The 15,679-nt window shown below is 38.0% G+C and overlaps 3 protein-coding genes across 3 annotated transcripts; all 3 read right to left on the bottom strand.

The window, feature by feature from the left end:
- Positions 1-404: 404 nt before the first annotated feature.
- On the bottom strand, positions 405-3,473 carry LOC306941869 (protein Z-dependent protease inhibitor-like; the record flags this gene model as incomplete). The annotated part of the gene is made up of 4 exons (XM_079527506.1): positions 405-656; positions 1,764-1,911; positions 2,568-2,841; positions 2,930-3,473. 4 exons carry the CDS (start codon positions 3,471-3,473, stop codon positions 465-467), a joined length of 1,158 nt encoding a protein of 385 aa, XP_079383632.1. The 3' UTR covers positions 405-464.
- Positions 3,474-6,021: 2,548 nt separating this feature from the next.
- LOC306941868 (protein Z-dependent protease inhibitor-like) lies at positions 6,022-8,292 on the bottom strand (the record flags this gene model as incomplete). Its single annotated transcript, XM_079527505.1, has 4 exons — positions 6,022-6,213; positions 6,613-6,760; positions 7,418-7,691; positions 7,785-8,292. The coding sequence occupies 4 exons, from the start codon at positions 8,290-8,292 to the stop codon at positions 6,022-6,024; spliced, it is 1,122 nt and encodes a 373-aa protein (XP_079383631.1).
- A 3,992-nt stretch (positions 8,293-12,284) lies between these two features.
- Positions 12,285-14,397, bottom strand: LOC306941867 (protein Z-dependent protease inhibitor-like; the record flags this gene model as incomplete). The annotated part of the gene is made up of 4 exons (XM_079527504.1): positions 12,285-12,473; positions 12,679-12,826; positions 13,484-13,757; positions 13,851-14,397. The coding sequence occupies 4 exons, from the start codon at positions 14,395-14,397 to the stop codon at positions 12,285-12,287; spliced, it is 1,158 nt and encodes a 385-aa protein (XP_079383630.1).
- Positions 14,398-15,679: the final 1,282 nt, after the last annotated feature.

The raw sequence follows: 15,679 nt of genomic DNA, 5'->3' as shown, positions 1-15,679 counted from the left end.
AGCTCAGGACTGCTGTTGATTTGACGCCATATGCGCTAGCTTGATTTAACAGGCTACATAGGCCTACTACTACTACTACTATTATAATCTTATTACATTATTTGAACAGAATCTTTATCAAATCCCAGGCATAACATTATAATTATTTATTGTCCTAAGCAATTAGGGACAGACATCACACACACATTTTACTTTCACAATAGAAATGTAGCAATGTACAACAAATTACATGCAACATCAAATTAATCTAGATACAACATCTACATCTTACATTCAAACAACTTAGTTACCCCCGCAGCAAAGGTAATTGGGATCGGGATTCGAACCCGCGACACACTGCTGTGACTGTCAGGCATTTTCAGCCTAGGTGTCCCGAAACAATGTATTATTTGAAAGATAGACCAGCCACGACTCACGAGTATTCTACTATAAACAAGATGCAGAATCTCGCTTTTTATAACAGGCTACTTTTTGGTGGGGTCTATCACTCTGCCCATGAACAGCAGACTGTTGGTCTCCTCGTGGTAGATGAAGAAGAAGAAGGGTCTGTTGATGGTGAAGGTCCGTGGTAAGGAATATGCCGTGATGCCTACTGATGTGGCAGCTGCTGCAGTCGTCCCAGCCTCATCCACTTCGATCACTGCCTTGTGCAGAATCTACATCCACAGATAGAAAGTTTTTTTTTTGTATATTATGGTAGATATAATCCATGCGTTATTACTTGCGCAAGCAGAGCGCGCAAGTACTAGTTTCGCAGGACGATGCGTATGCACCGTCCCAGCAAATGACGTAATGACTACATGTGCCTGATACGGCAGTGGTGCCAGACTACATACATGTATACATAGGAGCATTACCTCTAATCCTCCCGACACGAAAACATATCGTCATTACGTCACCATCGAAAACCAATTACACTCTGGCATTGGGACCTTTAATCCACATCTTTATTACATTGAGAGTTAGTCATCATTGAGAGCTAGCATATGACGCCAGTTATACCTGATGTCATATGCTGGGACGGTGCATACGCATCAAAAGTAACCACAGTATACCACTAATCAACTTACAAATTACATATACATAGAGGCATTTCCTGTAATCCACCCGACATTGATCAAGATATACGTCACCATCGAAGACATTGGGTCCTTTAATCCACATCTTTATTACGTCATCATTGAGAGCTAGTCATCATTGAGAGCTAGCTATACCAGTTATACCCTGACGTCATATGCTGGGACGGTGCATACGCATCAAAAGTAACCACAGTATACCGCTAATCAATTTACAAATTACATATACATATACATAGAGGCATTTCCTTTAATCCACCCGACACTGATCAAGATATACGTCACCATCGAAGGCATTGGGTCCTTTAATCCACATCTTTATTACGATATACTTCATAATACTACTTTTTTACGTGCAAAAAGTAGGTACGTAGCAAATAGCTAAACCTAATAATTCAATATTTCAATCGTTCTTTCAAAGAGAAGCTGAGATTTGACAGTTTGTAGCGGTCGACAGTACTTGCGCGCTCTGCTTGCGCACTAGTAGGCCTGCATTTATGGCCTACTTGAGTGCAACAAGCAAGTAGGCACTCGACAGAGTGCAGTTCTAGTTTTATTGCTATTTTTGCTATTTTCTTATGTTGGTGCAATGTCGAGGAGTAGACAACCAAGGATTATTTTCTTGGGTTCCTTTTATACAGATTGTATAAAATGTACCATAGGACTACAGTAAACTGACCAACGTACCTCTGACACTTTGAGGCCTTTGTCTTTACTCAGCCCTGTGAGATTGGAGGATTCACTGAAGATGCTGGAGACACCCAAATCTGGCAGGATCTGGTGCAGTGCATAGGATTCCTCCATACTGAATTTGGGCATGTTGACTTCCAGTTTTCTATAAATAAGAATTCAGTACAGGAACACACTGATCATGGAGTGATTTTCAAGCATTTTAATTTCAAGGTCACCCAGTAGGCCTAATGTATGTATTAGTCCACAGACCCCTATATTCTACTAACTAATGATACTAATGGAACCAAAATTGACCCATAGGGGTGCATTTTTGTTCCATTTGTAGAGTTCCAGGCTCATAAGAGTCACAGACATGAGGGTTACAGACTCATAAGGGTGCATTTGGTTCCCAACTATCAACCATTTAGCTGGGGTCCCACTGGAACCTTTATTGATTGATTGAATACTTTACCAGTTTGTAAAATAGAACAGAGGTACAATTATACAACAATGCTAAAAGGATAACACAAAAAGTCATAAGGGCTTGTTTCCATTGTGGTCCTATGTATTCAATTCATCAAGATAAAGACATACAATAAAAAATACGCTAGTAGCAATAAAGTTAAAGTATAGCAAGCAATTGGAGTGGGGGTCCTTTCTGGTGTCAAGCTTTGACGTGGTGTTAGCTTTTCTAAGACCAGTTGCAAATTGCAGACAGGTTCTCTCTTATGGTGGTCTTGAAGGAGGGTCCCTGAGAATCAGTGTGGTGATAAACACAATGTTGCAGCATAATGTGTCATAAGGGTTTTGTGAACTTACTCTTTTTGCAGCTTTGTGATCCAGGACATGAATCTCTTGGCAGTGATCTGATCATCAATTAGTGTGTAGTCCATTCCCTTGTTGGGCAGCAGGATAAGCATTGAAACGCCTTTCTGGTATGGGAGCTTCAGCACTTTAGCACCAAGTGGAACATCTTCCATTGTGTAGACGCTATCTTCATAAAACATCATTGGCACCTGGACAATGTTGTAATTGTCAATGTAGAAGAGTCCATTTTGTGTCAGATTGGAGTTAAAAGGGTTTTCCCATGCTCCTGAAGAAATAATAGAAATGTACAATAAGTAATACACAAATATGGAGGTGATAAAACATAACATATGATAAACATAAGTAACCATTACCCTGAAAGAATATAGTGTTGATAAGCATGAGCTGGGTCAGTGGCTCCATGCTGGTTATCACATCCTTCACCTTATTCCCAGTCCTCTGCATGATATAGTCATTGATGGTGGCTATACTTGCTTTGTCTGCAAAGTCCACATTGTTGATGTCGGCATTAAAAAAAATCTTGATCTGGTCACTGAAGGTCTTCTGTACCTCAAACTTTAGGTCTACAAAGAGGGCTGTGCCATGGTCCAGTTGCAGAGATCCACCATGTGTGATGTTCCCATGAAGGTGTTGGAAAAGTTGTGGGATGAATTCTGGCAGACCAACCTGTTCCAACTGGGCCAGATTGAGGCCTTTCATTATTTCCTCACGTGTGACACCACCAGCGGCCATAGACAGAGTAGCAAAAGCTGATGAGATGCTCAAGGGCGAAAAAAATATGTTCTCGTCATTGTAACTGGATATTTTTCTGTAGAGGTTCATGGCAAAGTCCATATTGTTGAAAGCAAGATCCGTCATATTGGGACTTGACATTTGTGTTTGGTGGACAGTGTCCATGGTGCATATATACGTTATGATGAAAAGGAGTCCCATCTTCATTTCTTGTACAACCATCATGTGTTCTGGAACGGTTTATCAGCTCAATCTGAAAAGCTGTGGTTTATATAAATATTCAGAATAATTAAACAACCAGTTACAATATAATCACAAAAAATGTACACTAAGGTAGATTAATAACATTGCATAACTGATTCAAATATGCCATCAAATACCATCTATTTAAACAACAAATCATTGGAAAATACACCAATCATTATGCAACAAACAGCAGTTATTGCTTGCTTATAAATAAAAATAAATTTGTCATGATAAATAGTGAGACCCCTAATTGACGTACCGTTCAGCTTCACTAACATAGATGCAATGGCCAAAACCTCAAAGCATTATTTGGGGAGACAAAGTGCAAGTGTGCTTTAAAGGTTACATATTAACTATGCAGCCCGCTGTTTTTCTACTATTCAGTCTTGCCTTAAGTATCTAATATATACGGTAGTCAAGCATGAACCTCTTCCTGACTACACTGAAATAAAACAAATTACATTAGACATTTCAGTGGGTGTGAATTACACTTTGTGGGCAGAAAATCGAATACTGTAAATTAGGTCCTGCAATAACATGGATGTGAAGAATATAAAAACATGAACACTACTTATTGCAAGAATGTAAGGAAGTGAGGAAAAATAATGCAACCATATAAAACCCACTTACCATTGCTTTTACTATTATATTCGTTCATAACTGCAGTTTGAATAAAAATAAAATAAATGTTCTACCAAACCAAGACAAATAAGGAAATTATGGAATCATTGTGGAGGTCAACTACGATACGACATTTCAAACATGGGTCCAGTATTGTATCTGAGGAAGTGGATTCTATGAGGACATGGGGTCCATAATGAATTTGAATGGCACATGCCAAAAACCCACCAGCAAATTCCATGGACACAACTGTAAACAGATGTATTGTTCTGCCATTTTACTGGTGTCCATTCTTGATCAGCTTGTTGGACCAAATTCAAGTTTGTAGCACTTTATTATGAGAGCTGGAAAAAGGTAAACCAAAGTAATGTTCAGAATGCAACTGCAAAGAAAATACGATGAGCTCTTAAAATTATTTGGACACACGTTTTGTTTTGGTTCTTTTTGTGGAGGTTAATAATACACACTGTGCAGTTGCAGTCCACACAATCATATTTAATTTAAAATATATCTTCATTCATCCAACAGCTAAAGAGCTACAACACCTTTGGCACAAGGTGCTTCCCTCCCTCCCATTTGAAGGAGAGTATTTTGACAGGACATAGTACTGTATACTGCATGCGGTTATTCCGGAGATCCGGACCCAAAGTCATCAATAAATGAGTATTAACTTCCTCTTCTACACCAACATAATCCAAGAGTATCTTATTCTCAGTTGCTCATCTAGTTAGCAAATATAACTTTACCACAGCTGAATACATACTCAGAAGAAGTAACGTGGGGAAAAAGATCGAAGGCCTAAATCAGAGAACCAAACTCAAACGCCAGATAAGAAACTTTGACATAAGTCACAAATCTCCTCTACCCTTTACTTCTTATATGAATCATTTCCCCATAGAGGAATAGTATTAAAAATATATATTTGAAGGTAAAGTGATAAGAGCCAACTATGTATTCAATTACAGTATATGCCAAAATATCAATCATTTTTCCCCTGGGATTTCACATGTAGCTTCACGACACATTGTGAGCTTGTAGATCTGCTATTTTCAGCATGCAACACTGGCACACAACTAAGTATAAATCAGGCTTACACGTCCATTTTCAGATGGAGCCTAAATGGATCATCAGTTTAAGTGCATATTTATATACATAGAAGTACAAAGACATTTCATTGCTAGCTGGAAACAACCTGAAAACAACATAAAACTGACCTGCTGGTTGTATGAAAAATCTCTACCTCAAACAGAGTGATGGTTCTTCATTTGCTGAAATGAATCAATAATACAAAACAACAAATGTGTTTAAGCTGTACTTTAAGCAGACCCACAGTTGATGATATAGTATGGAGTGGACCCTTATCAAAAAGGTTTTTTATATTATTATTTTCCTGTCAAAATACTTATAAAGCTCAGTGTGCCAGACACATACGATTATCAGTGCCAGGCCAAAGTATACCTAAAAGATGTTTCAGCTGTTTTAATTACCAACAATACATATTTTCATGGGTGGGGTGTAGGTCAAGATGTCTTACAAACCAACTACAATAGAAGGCAAGAGGCTCCGCCCCTCAGTATCAAACTTATATCTGTGATCTAACTACTGGTCCCCTATAACACCTATACGTTGGCAAATTTTACACATGATCCAATGATAGAGCTACCATCAGATCCTTGTATGCTGAAGACATCTTTCCGTCTCTTCCAGAGAAAAAACAAGAATACGAAACAAAAGGCATTTTCAGCCTAGGTGTCCCGAAACAATGTATTATTTGAAAGATAGACCAGCCACGACTCACGAGTATTCTACTATAAACAAGATGCAGAATCTCGCTTTTTATAACAGGCTACTTTTTGGTGGGGTCTATCACTCTGCCCATGAACAGCAGACTGTTGGTCTCCTCGTGGTAGATGAAGAAGAAGAAGGGTCTGTTGATGGTGAAGGTCAGTGGTAAGGAATGTGCCGTGATGCCTACTGATGTGGCAGCTGCTGCAGTCGTCCCAGCCTCATCCACTTCGATCACTGCCTTGTGCAGAACCTACATCCACAGATAGAAAGGTTTTTTTTTGAGTGGTGTAAACCACTCCTACAACTGGCTTTGTTAGTCTGTCTGTCTGTCTGTCTGTCTGTGCTCAAAAAATGAGCATGGTTGCTACGGTCACCCAGTTCACACGGGTGTGATTTAATTACGTCAGACATTACGTCAGACCACAGCTGATCAGTCTATATAAGACCTTACACCACTCAGTTCACACGGGTGTGATTTTATTGTATATTATGGTAGATATAATCCATGTGTTATTTTATTGCTATTTTTGCTATTTTCTTATGTTGGTGCAATGTCGAGGAGTAGACAACCAAGGATTATTTTCTTGGGTTCCTTTTATACAGATTGTATAAAATGTACCATAGGACTACAGTAAACTGACCAACGTACCTCTGACACTTTGAGGCCTTTGTCTTTACTCAGCCCTGTGAGATTGGAGGATTCACTGAAGATGCTGGAGACACCCAAATCTGGCAGGATCTGGTGCAGTGGATACGATTCCTCCATACTGAATTTGGGCATGTTGACTTCCAGTCTTCTATAAATAAGAATTCAGTACAGGAACACACTGATCATGGAGTGATTTTCAAGCATTTTAATTTCAAGGTCACCCAGTAGGCCTAATGTATGTATTAGTCCACAGACCCCTATATTCTACCAACTAATCATACTAATGGAACCAAAATTGACCCATAGGGGTGTATTTTTGTTCCATTTGTAGAGTTCCAGACTCATAAGAGTCACAGACATGAGGGTTACAGACTCATAAGGGTGCATTTGGTTCCCAACTATCAACCATTTGGGGTCCCACTGGAACCTTTATTGATTGATTGAATACTTTACCAGTTTGTAAAATAGAACAGAGGTACAATTATACAACATTGCTAAAAGGATAACACAAAAAGTCATAAGGGCTTGTTTCCATTGTGGTCCTATGTATTCAATTCATCAAGATATTTAAAGACATACAATAAAAAATACGAACACTAGTAGCAATAAAGTTAAAGTATAGCAAGCAATTGGAGTGGGGGTCCTTTCTGGTGTCAAGCTTTGAAGACTTTTCTAAGACCAGTTGCAAATTGCAGACAGGTTCTCTCTTATGGTGGTCTTGAAGGAGGGTCCCTGAGAATCAGTGTGGTGATAAACACAATGTTGCAGCATAATGTGTCATTGAATAAGGGTTTTGAGAACTTACTCTTTTTTCAGCTTTGTGATCCAGGACATGAATCTCTTGGCAGTGATCTGATCATCAATTCGTGTGTAGTCCATTCCCTTGTTGGGCAGCAGGATAAGCATTGAAACGCCTTTCTGGTATGGGAGCTTCAGCACTTTAGCACCAAGTGGAACATCTTCCATTGTGTAGACGCTATCTTGATAAAACATCATTGGCACCTGGACAATGTTGTAATTGTCAATGTAGAAGGATCCATTTTGTGTCAGATTGGAGTTAAAAGGGGTTTCCCATGCTCCTGTGTAGAACAAATAATATAAATGTACAATAAGTAATACACAAATATGGAGGTGATAAAACATAACGTATGATAAACATAAGTAACCATTACCCTGAAAGAATATAGTGTTGATAAGCATGAGCTGGGTCAGTGGCTCCATGCTGGTTATCACATCCTTCACTTTATTCCCAGTCCTCTGCATGATATAGTCATTAATGGTGGCTATACTTGCTTTTGTGTCTGCAAAGTCCACATTGTTGATGTCGGCATTAAAAAAAATCTTGATCTGGTCACTGAAGGTCTTCTGTACCTCAAACTTTAGGTCTACAAAGAGGGCTGTGCCATGGTCCAGTTGCAGAGATCCATCATGTGTGATGTTCCCATGAAGGTGTTGGAAAAGTTTTGGGATGAATTCTGGCAGACCAACCTGTTCCAACTGGGCCAGATTGAGGCCTTTCATTATTTCCTCACGTGTGACACCACCAGCGGCCATAGACAGAGTAGCAAAAGCTGATGAGATGCTCAAGGGCGAGAAAAATATGTTCTCGTCATTGTAACTGGATATTTTTCTGTAGAGGTTCATGGCAAAGTCCATATTGTTGAAAGCAAGATCCGTCATATTGGGACTTGACATTTGTGTTTGGTGGACAGAGTCCATGGTGCATATATAAGTTATGATGAAAAGGAGTCCCATCTTCATTTCTTGTACAACCATCATGTGTTCTGGAACGGTTTATCAGCTCAATCTGAAAAGCTGTGGTTTATATAAATATTCAGAATAATTAAACAACCAGTTACAATATAATCACAAAAATGTACACTAAGCTAGATAACATTGCATTCAAATATGCCATCAAATACCATCTATTTAAACAACAAATCATTGGAAAATACACCAATCATTATGCAACAAACAGCAGTTATTGCTTGCTTATAAATAAAAAATAAATTTGTCATGATAAATAGTGAGACCCCTAATTGACGTACCGTTCAGCTTCACTAACATAGATGCAATGTCCAAAACCTCAAAGCATTATTTGGGGAGACAAAGTGCAAGTGTGCTTTATAGGTTACATATTAACTATGCAGCCCGCATTTGTTTATCTAAAATAGATTTAGATGAACAAATCTGTTTTTCTACTATTCAGTCTTGCCTTAAAGGAGAATTCCATGCTAGAAGGCTTTCTTACCTTTCTTTGTAGTTGTTACGTCCCCACCAAAGAGGTCCAGGTGTTTTGTTGTGCAAAAGCTCCTTATTGGCCATTTCCCCTACCATAAGCGCTCAATGAATTGAATTGAATTGAATGGGAATTGAATGGGGCTATGGGGTGTTGTGCTAATTCGCTTATTTCCATCGAAATAAGTAGTAAACTGTGCCACTTGGGATATTATTTACATTATGAAGAGAGGATATATACAAAAAATATATAATTTTGAGCGATGGAAATAAGCAAATTAGCACAACACCCCATAGCCCCATTCAATTCCCATTCAATTCAATGCAATTCATTTAGGGCTTATGGTAAGGGAAATAGCCAATAAGGAGCTTTTGCACAAAATAACACCTGGACCTCTTTGGTGGGGACGTAACAACTACAAAGAAAGGTAAGAAAGCCTTCTAGCATGGAATTCTCCTTTAAGGTGAGACATGGTAGGTGAATAGGGAAAAAAAGTTAACTAATAGCTATCACAATGAAACTTCTCCAGTTGATTACTTATATTAAAACAAAGATTTTTGTATTACAAGTTTTCTGAAATTATATGTTTAAATATGCAAATTAGGCATTATATGCGCTAATTATACATTTCGGGACGATAAATCTGAAGATCGGATAAAGCCAGGTTCAAAATGATTGTTTCATTTTGTTGACATATTAGAGACAAAGAAAATTACAGAAGGGATTTTAGATATCTCTAATTATCACTCCACAAATCAGAAAATAATGTCAACAGGCATAAAAAACCCAATTTTCGGCATGTTTTAGGTATAAAATGTGATGTAAATCAGGCTGTGAATGATATATCAACAAACCCATCTGTAAATATCTGCAGAATAAGACTGGAAAGTTTGGTGTATGTGAGTGCAACTGAAGTGGAGATTCTTTGTCCCAGGTATGAGGAAAACTCATTTTGAGTAAACGGCCTTTAAAGAATTGTATTGTAAAATTCCAAAAGGTTTTATTTGAAGCCACTATTTTGAGACAAAATATCTCATTCAAATCTTGGCAACAATATATAATGCCATATATCATTGGAAAGGTCTGGACCTCGAGCTGACTGTGGTTTGATCCAAATATGGTCACTTCCTTTGTACCAACAACCAATCATGAAAATTGAGAGGGTGGATTTTCACCCGAAAAAACTAGTTGTCATTGGCTAAAATAAACTACTAAAATAAACATCTAAATCTGTGTTTTGAATGTTTATTTTGCTTTAGTTTGGAAGAAAACATGTTTAGGAAGCAAAATAGCAACAAAAAAAAAAAAGGAAAAAAATCATGATTTCACCTATGTCTCGCCTTAAGTATCTAATATATACGGTAGTCAAGCATGAACCTCTTCCTGACTACACTGAAATAAAACAAATTACATTAGACATTTCAGTGGGTGTGAATTACACTTTAATGTGGGCAGAAAATCGAATACTGTAAATTAGGTCCTGCAATAACATGGATGTGAAGAATATAAAAACATGAACACGACTTATTGCAAGAATGTAAGGAAGTGAGGAAAAATAATGCAACCATATAAAACCCACTTACCATTGCTTTTACTATTATATTCGTTCATAACTGCAGTTTGAATACAAAATAAAATATATTTTCTACCAAACCAAGAAAAATAAGGAAATTATGGAATCATTGTGGAGGTCAACTACAATACGACATTTCAAACATGGGTCCAGTATTGTATCTGAGGAAGTGGATTTTATGAGGACATGGGGTCCATACTGAATTTGAATGGCACATGCCAAAAACCCACCAGCAAATTCCATGGACACAACTGTAAACAGACGTATTGTTCTGCCACTTTACTGGTGTCCATTCTTGTCTTGATCAGCTTGTTGGACCAAATTCAAGTTTGTAGCACTTTATTATGAGAGCTGGAAAAAGGTAAACCAAAGTAATGTTCAGAATGCAACTGCAAAGAAAATACGATGAGCTCTTAAAATTATTTGGACACACGTTTTGTTTTGGTTCTTTTTGTGGAGGTTAATAATACACACTGTGCAGTTGCAGTCCACACAATCATATTTAATTTAAAATATATCTTCATTCATCCAACAGCTAAAGAGCTACAACACCTTTGGCACAAGGTGCTTCCCTCCCTCCCATTTGAAGGAGAGTATTTTGACAGGACATAGTACTGTATACTGCATGCGGTTATTCCGGAGATCCGGACCCAAAGTCATCAATAAATGAGTATTAACTTCCTCTTCTACACCAACATAATCCAAGAGTATCTTATTCTCAGTTGCTCATCTAGTTAGCAAATATAACTTTACCATAGCTGAATACATACTCAGAAGAAGTAACGTGGGGAAAAAGATCGAAGGCCTAAATCAGAGAACCAAACTCAAACTCAATTGCCAGATAAGAAACTTTGACATAAGTCACAAATCTCCTCTCCCCTTCACTTCTTATATGAATCATTTCCCCATAGAGGAATAGTATTAAAAATATATATTTGAAGGTAAAGTGATAAGAGCCAACTATGTATTCAATTACAGTATATGCCAAAATATCAATAATCTTTCCCCTGGGATTTCACATGTAGCTTCACGACACATTGTGAGCTTGTAGATCTGCTATTTTCAGCATGCAACACTGGCACGCAACTAAGTATAAATCAGGCTTACACGTCCATTTTCAGATGGCGCCTAAATGGATCATCAATTTAAGTGCATATTTATATACATAGAAGTACAAAGACATTTCATTGCTAGCTGGAAGAGCACCTGAAAACAACATAAAACTGACCTGCTGGTTGTATGAAAAATCTCTACCTCAAACAGAGTGATGGTTCTTCATTTGCTGAAATGAATCAATAATACAAAACAACAAATGTGTTTAAGCTGTACTTTAAGCAGACCCACAGTTGATGATATAGTATGGAGTGGACCCTTATCAAAAAGGTTTTTTATATTATTATTTTCCTGTCAAAATACTTATAAAGCTCAGTGTGCCAGACACATACGATTATCAGTGCCAGGCCAAAGTATACCTGAAAGATGTTTCAGCTGTTTTAATTACCAACAATACATATTTTCATGGGTGGGGTGTAGGTCAAGATGTCTTACAAACCAACTACAATAGAAGGCAAGAGGCTCCGCCCCTCAGTATCAAACTTATATCTGTGATCTAACTACTGGTCCCCTATAACACCTATACGTTGGCAAATGTTACACATGATCCAATGATAGAGCTACCATCAGATCCTTGTATGCTGAAGACATCTTTCCGTCTCTTCCAGAGAAAAAACAAGAATACGAAACAAAAGGCATTTTCAGCCTAGGTGTCCCGAAACAATGTATTATTTGAAAGATAGACCAGCCACGACTCACGAGTATTCTACTATAAACAAGATGCAGAATCTCGCTTTTTATAACAGGCTACTTGGTGGGGTCTATCACTCTGCCCATGAACAGCAGACTGTTGGTCTCCTCGTGGTAGATGAAGAAGAGGAAGGGTCTGTTGATGGTGAAGGTCCGTGGTAAGGAAAGTCCCGCGATGCCTACTGATGTGGCAGCTGCTGCAGTCGTCCCAGCCTCATCCACTTCGATCACTGCCTTGTGCAGAACCTACATCCACAGATAGAAAGGTTTTTTTTTTTATATTATGGTAGATATAATCTAGTAGGCACTCGACAGAGTGCAGTTCTAGTTTTATTGCTATTTTTGCTATTTTCTTATGTTGGTGCAATGTCGAGGAGTAGACAACCAAGGATTATTTTCTTGGGTTCCTTTTATACAGATGTATAGGACTACAGTAAACTGACCAACGTACCTCTGACACTTTGAGGCCTTTGTCTTTACTCAGCCCTGTGAGATTGGAGGATTCACTGAAGATGCTGGAGACACCCAAATCTGGCAGGATCTGGTGCAGTGGATACGATTCCTCCATACTGAATTTGGGCATGTTGACTTCCAGTTTTCTATAAATAAGAATTCAGTACAGGAACACACTGATCATGGAGTGATTTTCAAGCATTTTAATTTCAAGGTCACCCAGTAGGCCTAATGTATGTATTAGTCCACAGACCCCTATATTCTACCAACTAATCATACTAATGGAACCAAAATTGACCCATAGGGGTGTATTTTTGTTGCATTTGTAGAGTTCCAGACTCATAAGAGTCACAGACATGAGGGTTACAGACTCATAAGGGTGCATTTGGTTCCCAACTATCAACCATTTGGGGTCCCACTGGAACCTTTATTGATTGATCGAATACTTTACCAGTTTGTAAAATAGAACAGAGGTACAATTATACAACATTGCTAAAAGGATAACACAAAAAGTCATAAGGGCTTGTTTCCATTGTGGTCCTATGTATTCAATTCATCAAGATATTTAAAGACATACAATAAAAAATACGAACACTAGTAGCAATAAAGTTAAAGTATAGCAAGCCATTGGAGTGGGGGTCCTTTCTGGTGTCAAGCTTTGAAGACTTTTCTAAGACCAGTTGCAAATTGCAGACAGGTTCTCTCTTATGGTGGTCTTGAAGGAGGGTCCCTGAGAATCAGTGTGGTGATAAACACAATGTTGCAGCATAATGTGTCATTGAATAAGGGTTTTGAGAACTTACTCTTTTTGCAGCTTTGTGATCCAGGACATGAATCTCTTGGCAGTGATCTGATCATCAATTAGTGTGTAGTCCATTCCCTTGTTGGGCAGCAGGATAAGCATTGAAACGCCTTTCTGGTATGGGAGCTTCAGCACTTTAGCACCAAGTGGAACATCTTCCATTGTGTAGACGCGTTCTTCATAAAACATCATTGGCACCTGGACAATGTTGTAATTGTCAATGTAGAAGGATCCATTTTGTGTCAGATTGGAGTTAAAAGGGTTTTCCCATGCTCCTGTGTAGAAGAAATAATATAAATGTACAATAAGTAATACACAAATATGGAGGTGATAAAACATAATGTATGATAAACATAAGTAACCATTACCCTGAAAGAATATAGTGTTGATAAGCATGAGCTGGGTCAGTGGCTCCAAGCTGGTTATCGCATTCTTCATTTTATTCCTAGTCTTCTGCATGATATAGTCATTAATGGTGGCTATACTTGCTTTTGTGTCTGCAAAGTCCACATTGTTGATGTCGGCATTAAAAAAAATCTTCATCTGGTCACTGAAGGTCTTCTGTACCTCAAACTTTAGGTCTACAAAGAGGGCTGTGCCATGGTCCAGTTGCAGAGATCCACCATGTGTGATGTTCCCATGAAGGTGTTGGAAAAGTTGTGGGATGAATTCTGGCTGACCAACCTGTTCCAACTGGGCCAGATTGAGGCCTTTCATTAGTTCCTCACGTGTGACACCACCAGCGGCCATAGACAGAGTAGCAAAAGCTGATGAGATGCTCAAGGGTGAGAAAAATATGTTCTTGTCATTGTAACTGGATATTTTTCTGTAGAGGTTCATGGCAAAGTCCATATTGTTGAAAGCAAGATCTGTCATATTGGGACTTGACATTTGTGTTTGGTGGACAGAGTCCATGGTGCATATATAAGTTATGATGAAAAGGAGTCCCATCTTCATTTCTTGTACAACCATCATGTGTTCTGGAACGGTTTATCAGCTCAATCTGAAAAGCTGTGGTTTATATAAATATTCAGAATAATTAAACAACCAGTTACAATATAATCACAAAAATGTACACTAAGCTAGATAACATTGCATTCAAATATGCCATCAAATACCATCTATTTAAACAACAAATCATTGGAAAATACACCAATCATTATGCAACAAACAGCAGTTATTGCTTGCTTATAAATAAAAAATAAATGTGTCATGATAAATAGTGAGACCCCTAATTGACGTACCGTTCAGCTTCACTAACATAGATGCAATGTCCAAAACCTCAAAGCATTATTTGGGGAGACAAAGTGCAAGTGTGCTTTATAGGTTACATATTAACTATGCAGCCCGCATTAATATCTAAAATAGATTTAGATGATCAAATCTGTTTTTCTACTATTCAGTCTTGCCTTAAAGGAGAATTCCATGCTAGAAGGCTTTCTTACCTTTCTTTGTAGTTGTTACGTCCCCACCAAAGAGGTCCAGGTGTTTTATTGTGCAAAAACTCCTTTTTGGCCATTTCCCCTACCATAAGCGCTCAATGAATTGCATTGAATGGGAATTGAATGGGGCTATGGGGTGTTGTGCTAATTCGCTTATTTCCATCGAAATAAGTAGTAAACTGTGCCACTTGGGATATTATTTACATTATGAAGAGAGGATATATACAAAAAAATATAATTTTGAGCTTTGGAAATAAGCAAATTAGCACAACACCCCATAGCCCCATTCAATTCCCATTCAATTCAATGCAATTCATTTAGGGCTTATGGCAAGGGAAATAGCCAATAAGGAGCTTTTGCACAAAATAACACCTGGACCTCTTTGGTGGGGACGTAACAACTACAAAGAAAGGTAAGAAAGCCTTCTAGCATGGAATTCTCCTTTAAGGTGAGACAGATGGTAGGTGAATAGGGAAAAAAAGTTAACTAATAGCTATCACAATGAAACTTCTCCAGTAGATTACTTATATTAAAACAAAGATTTTTGTATTACAAGTTTTCTGAAATTATATGTTTAAATATGCAAATTAGGCATTATATGCGCTAATTTGCATACATTTCGGGACGATAAATCTGAAGATCGGATAAAGCCAGGTTCAAAATGATTGTTTCATTTTGTTGACATATTAGAGACAAAGAAAATTACAGAAGGGATTTTAGATATCTCTAATTATCACTCCACAAATCAGAAAATA

This window comes from Electrona antarctica, assembly GCF_951216825.1.
Source record: "Electrona antarctica genome assembly, chromosome: 18".
Lineage (NCBI taxonomy): Eukaryota > Metazoa > Chordata > Actinopteri > Myctophiformes > Myctophidae > Electrona > Electrona antarctica.
The sequence above is the reverse complement of the archived record's forward strand: the minus strand, read 5'-3'. Positions and strand labels throughout refer to the sequence as shown.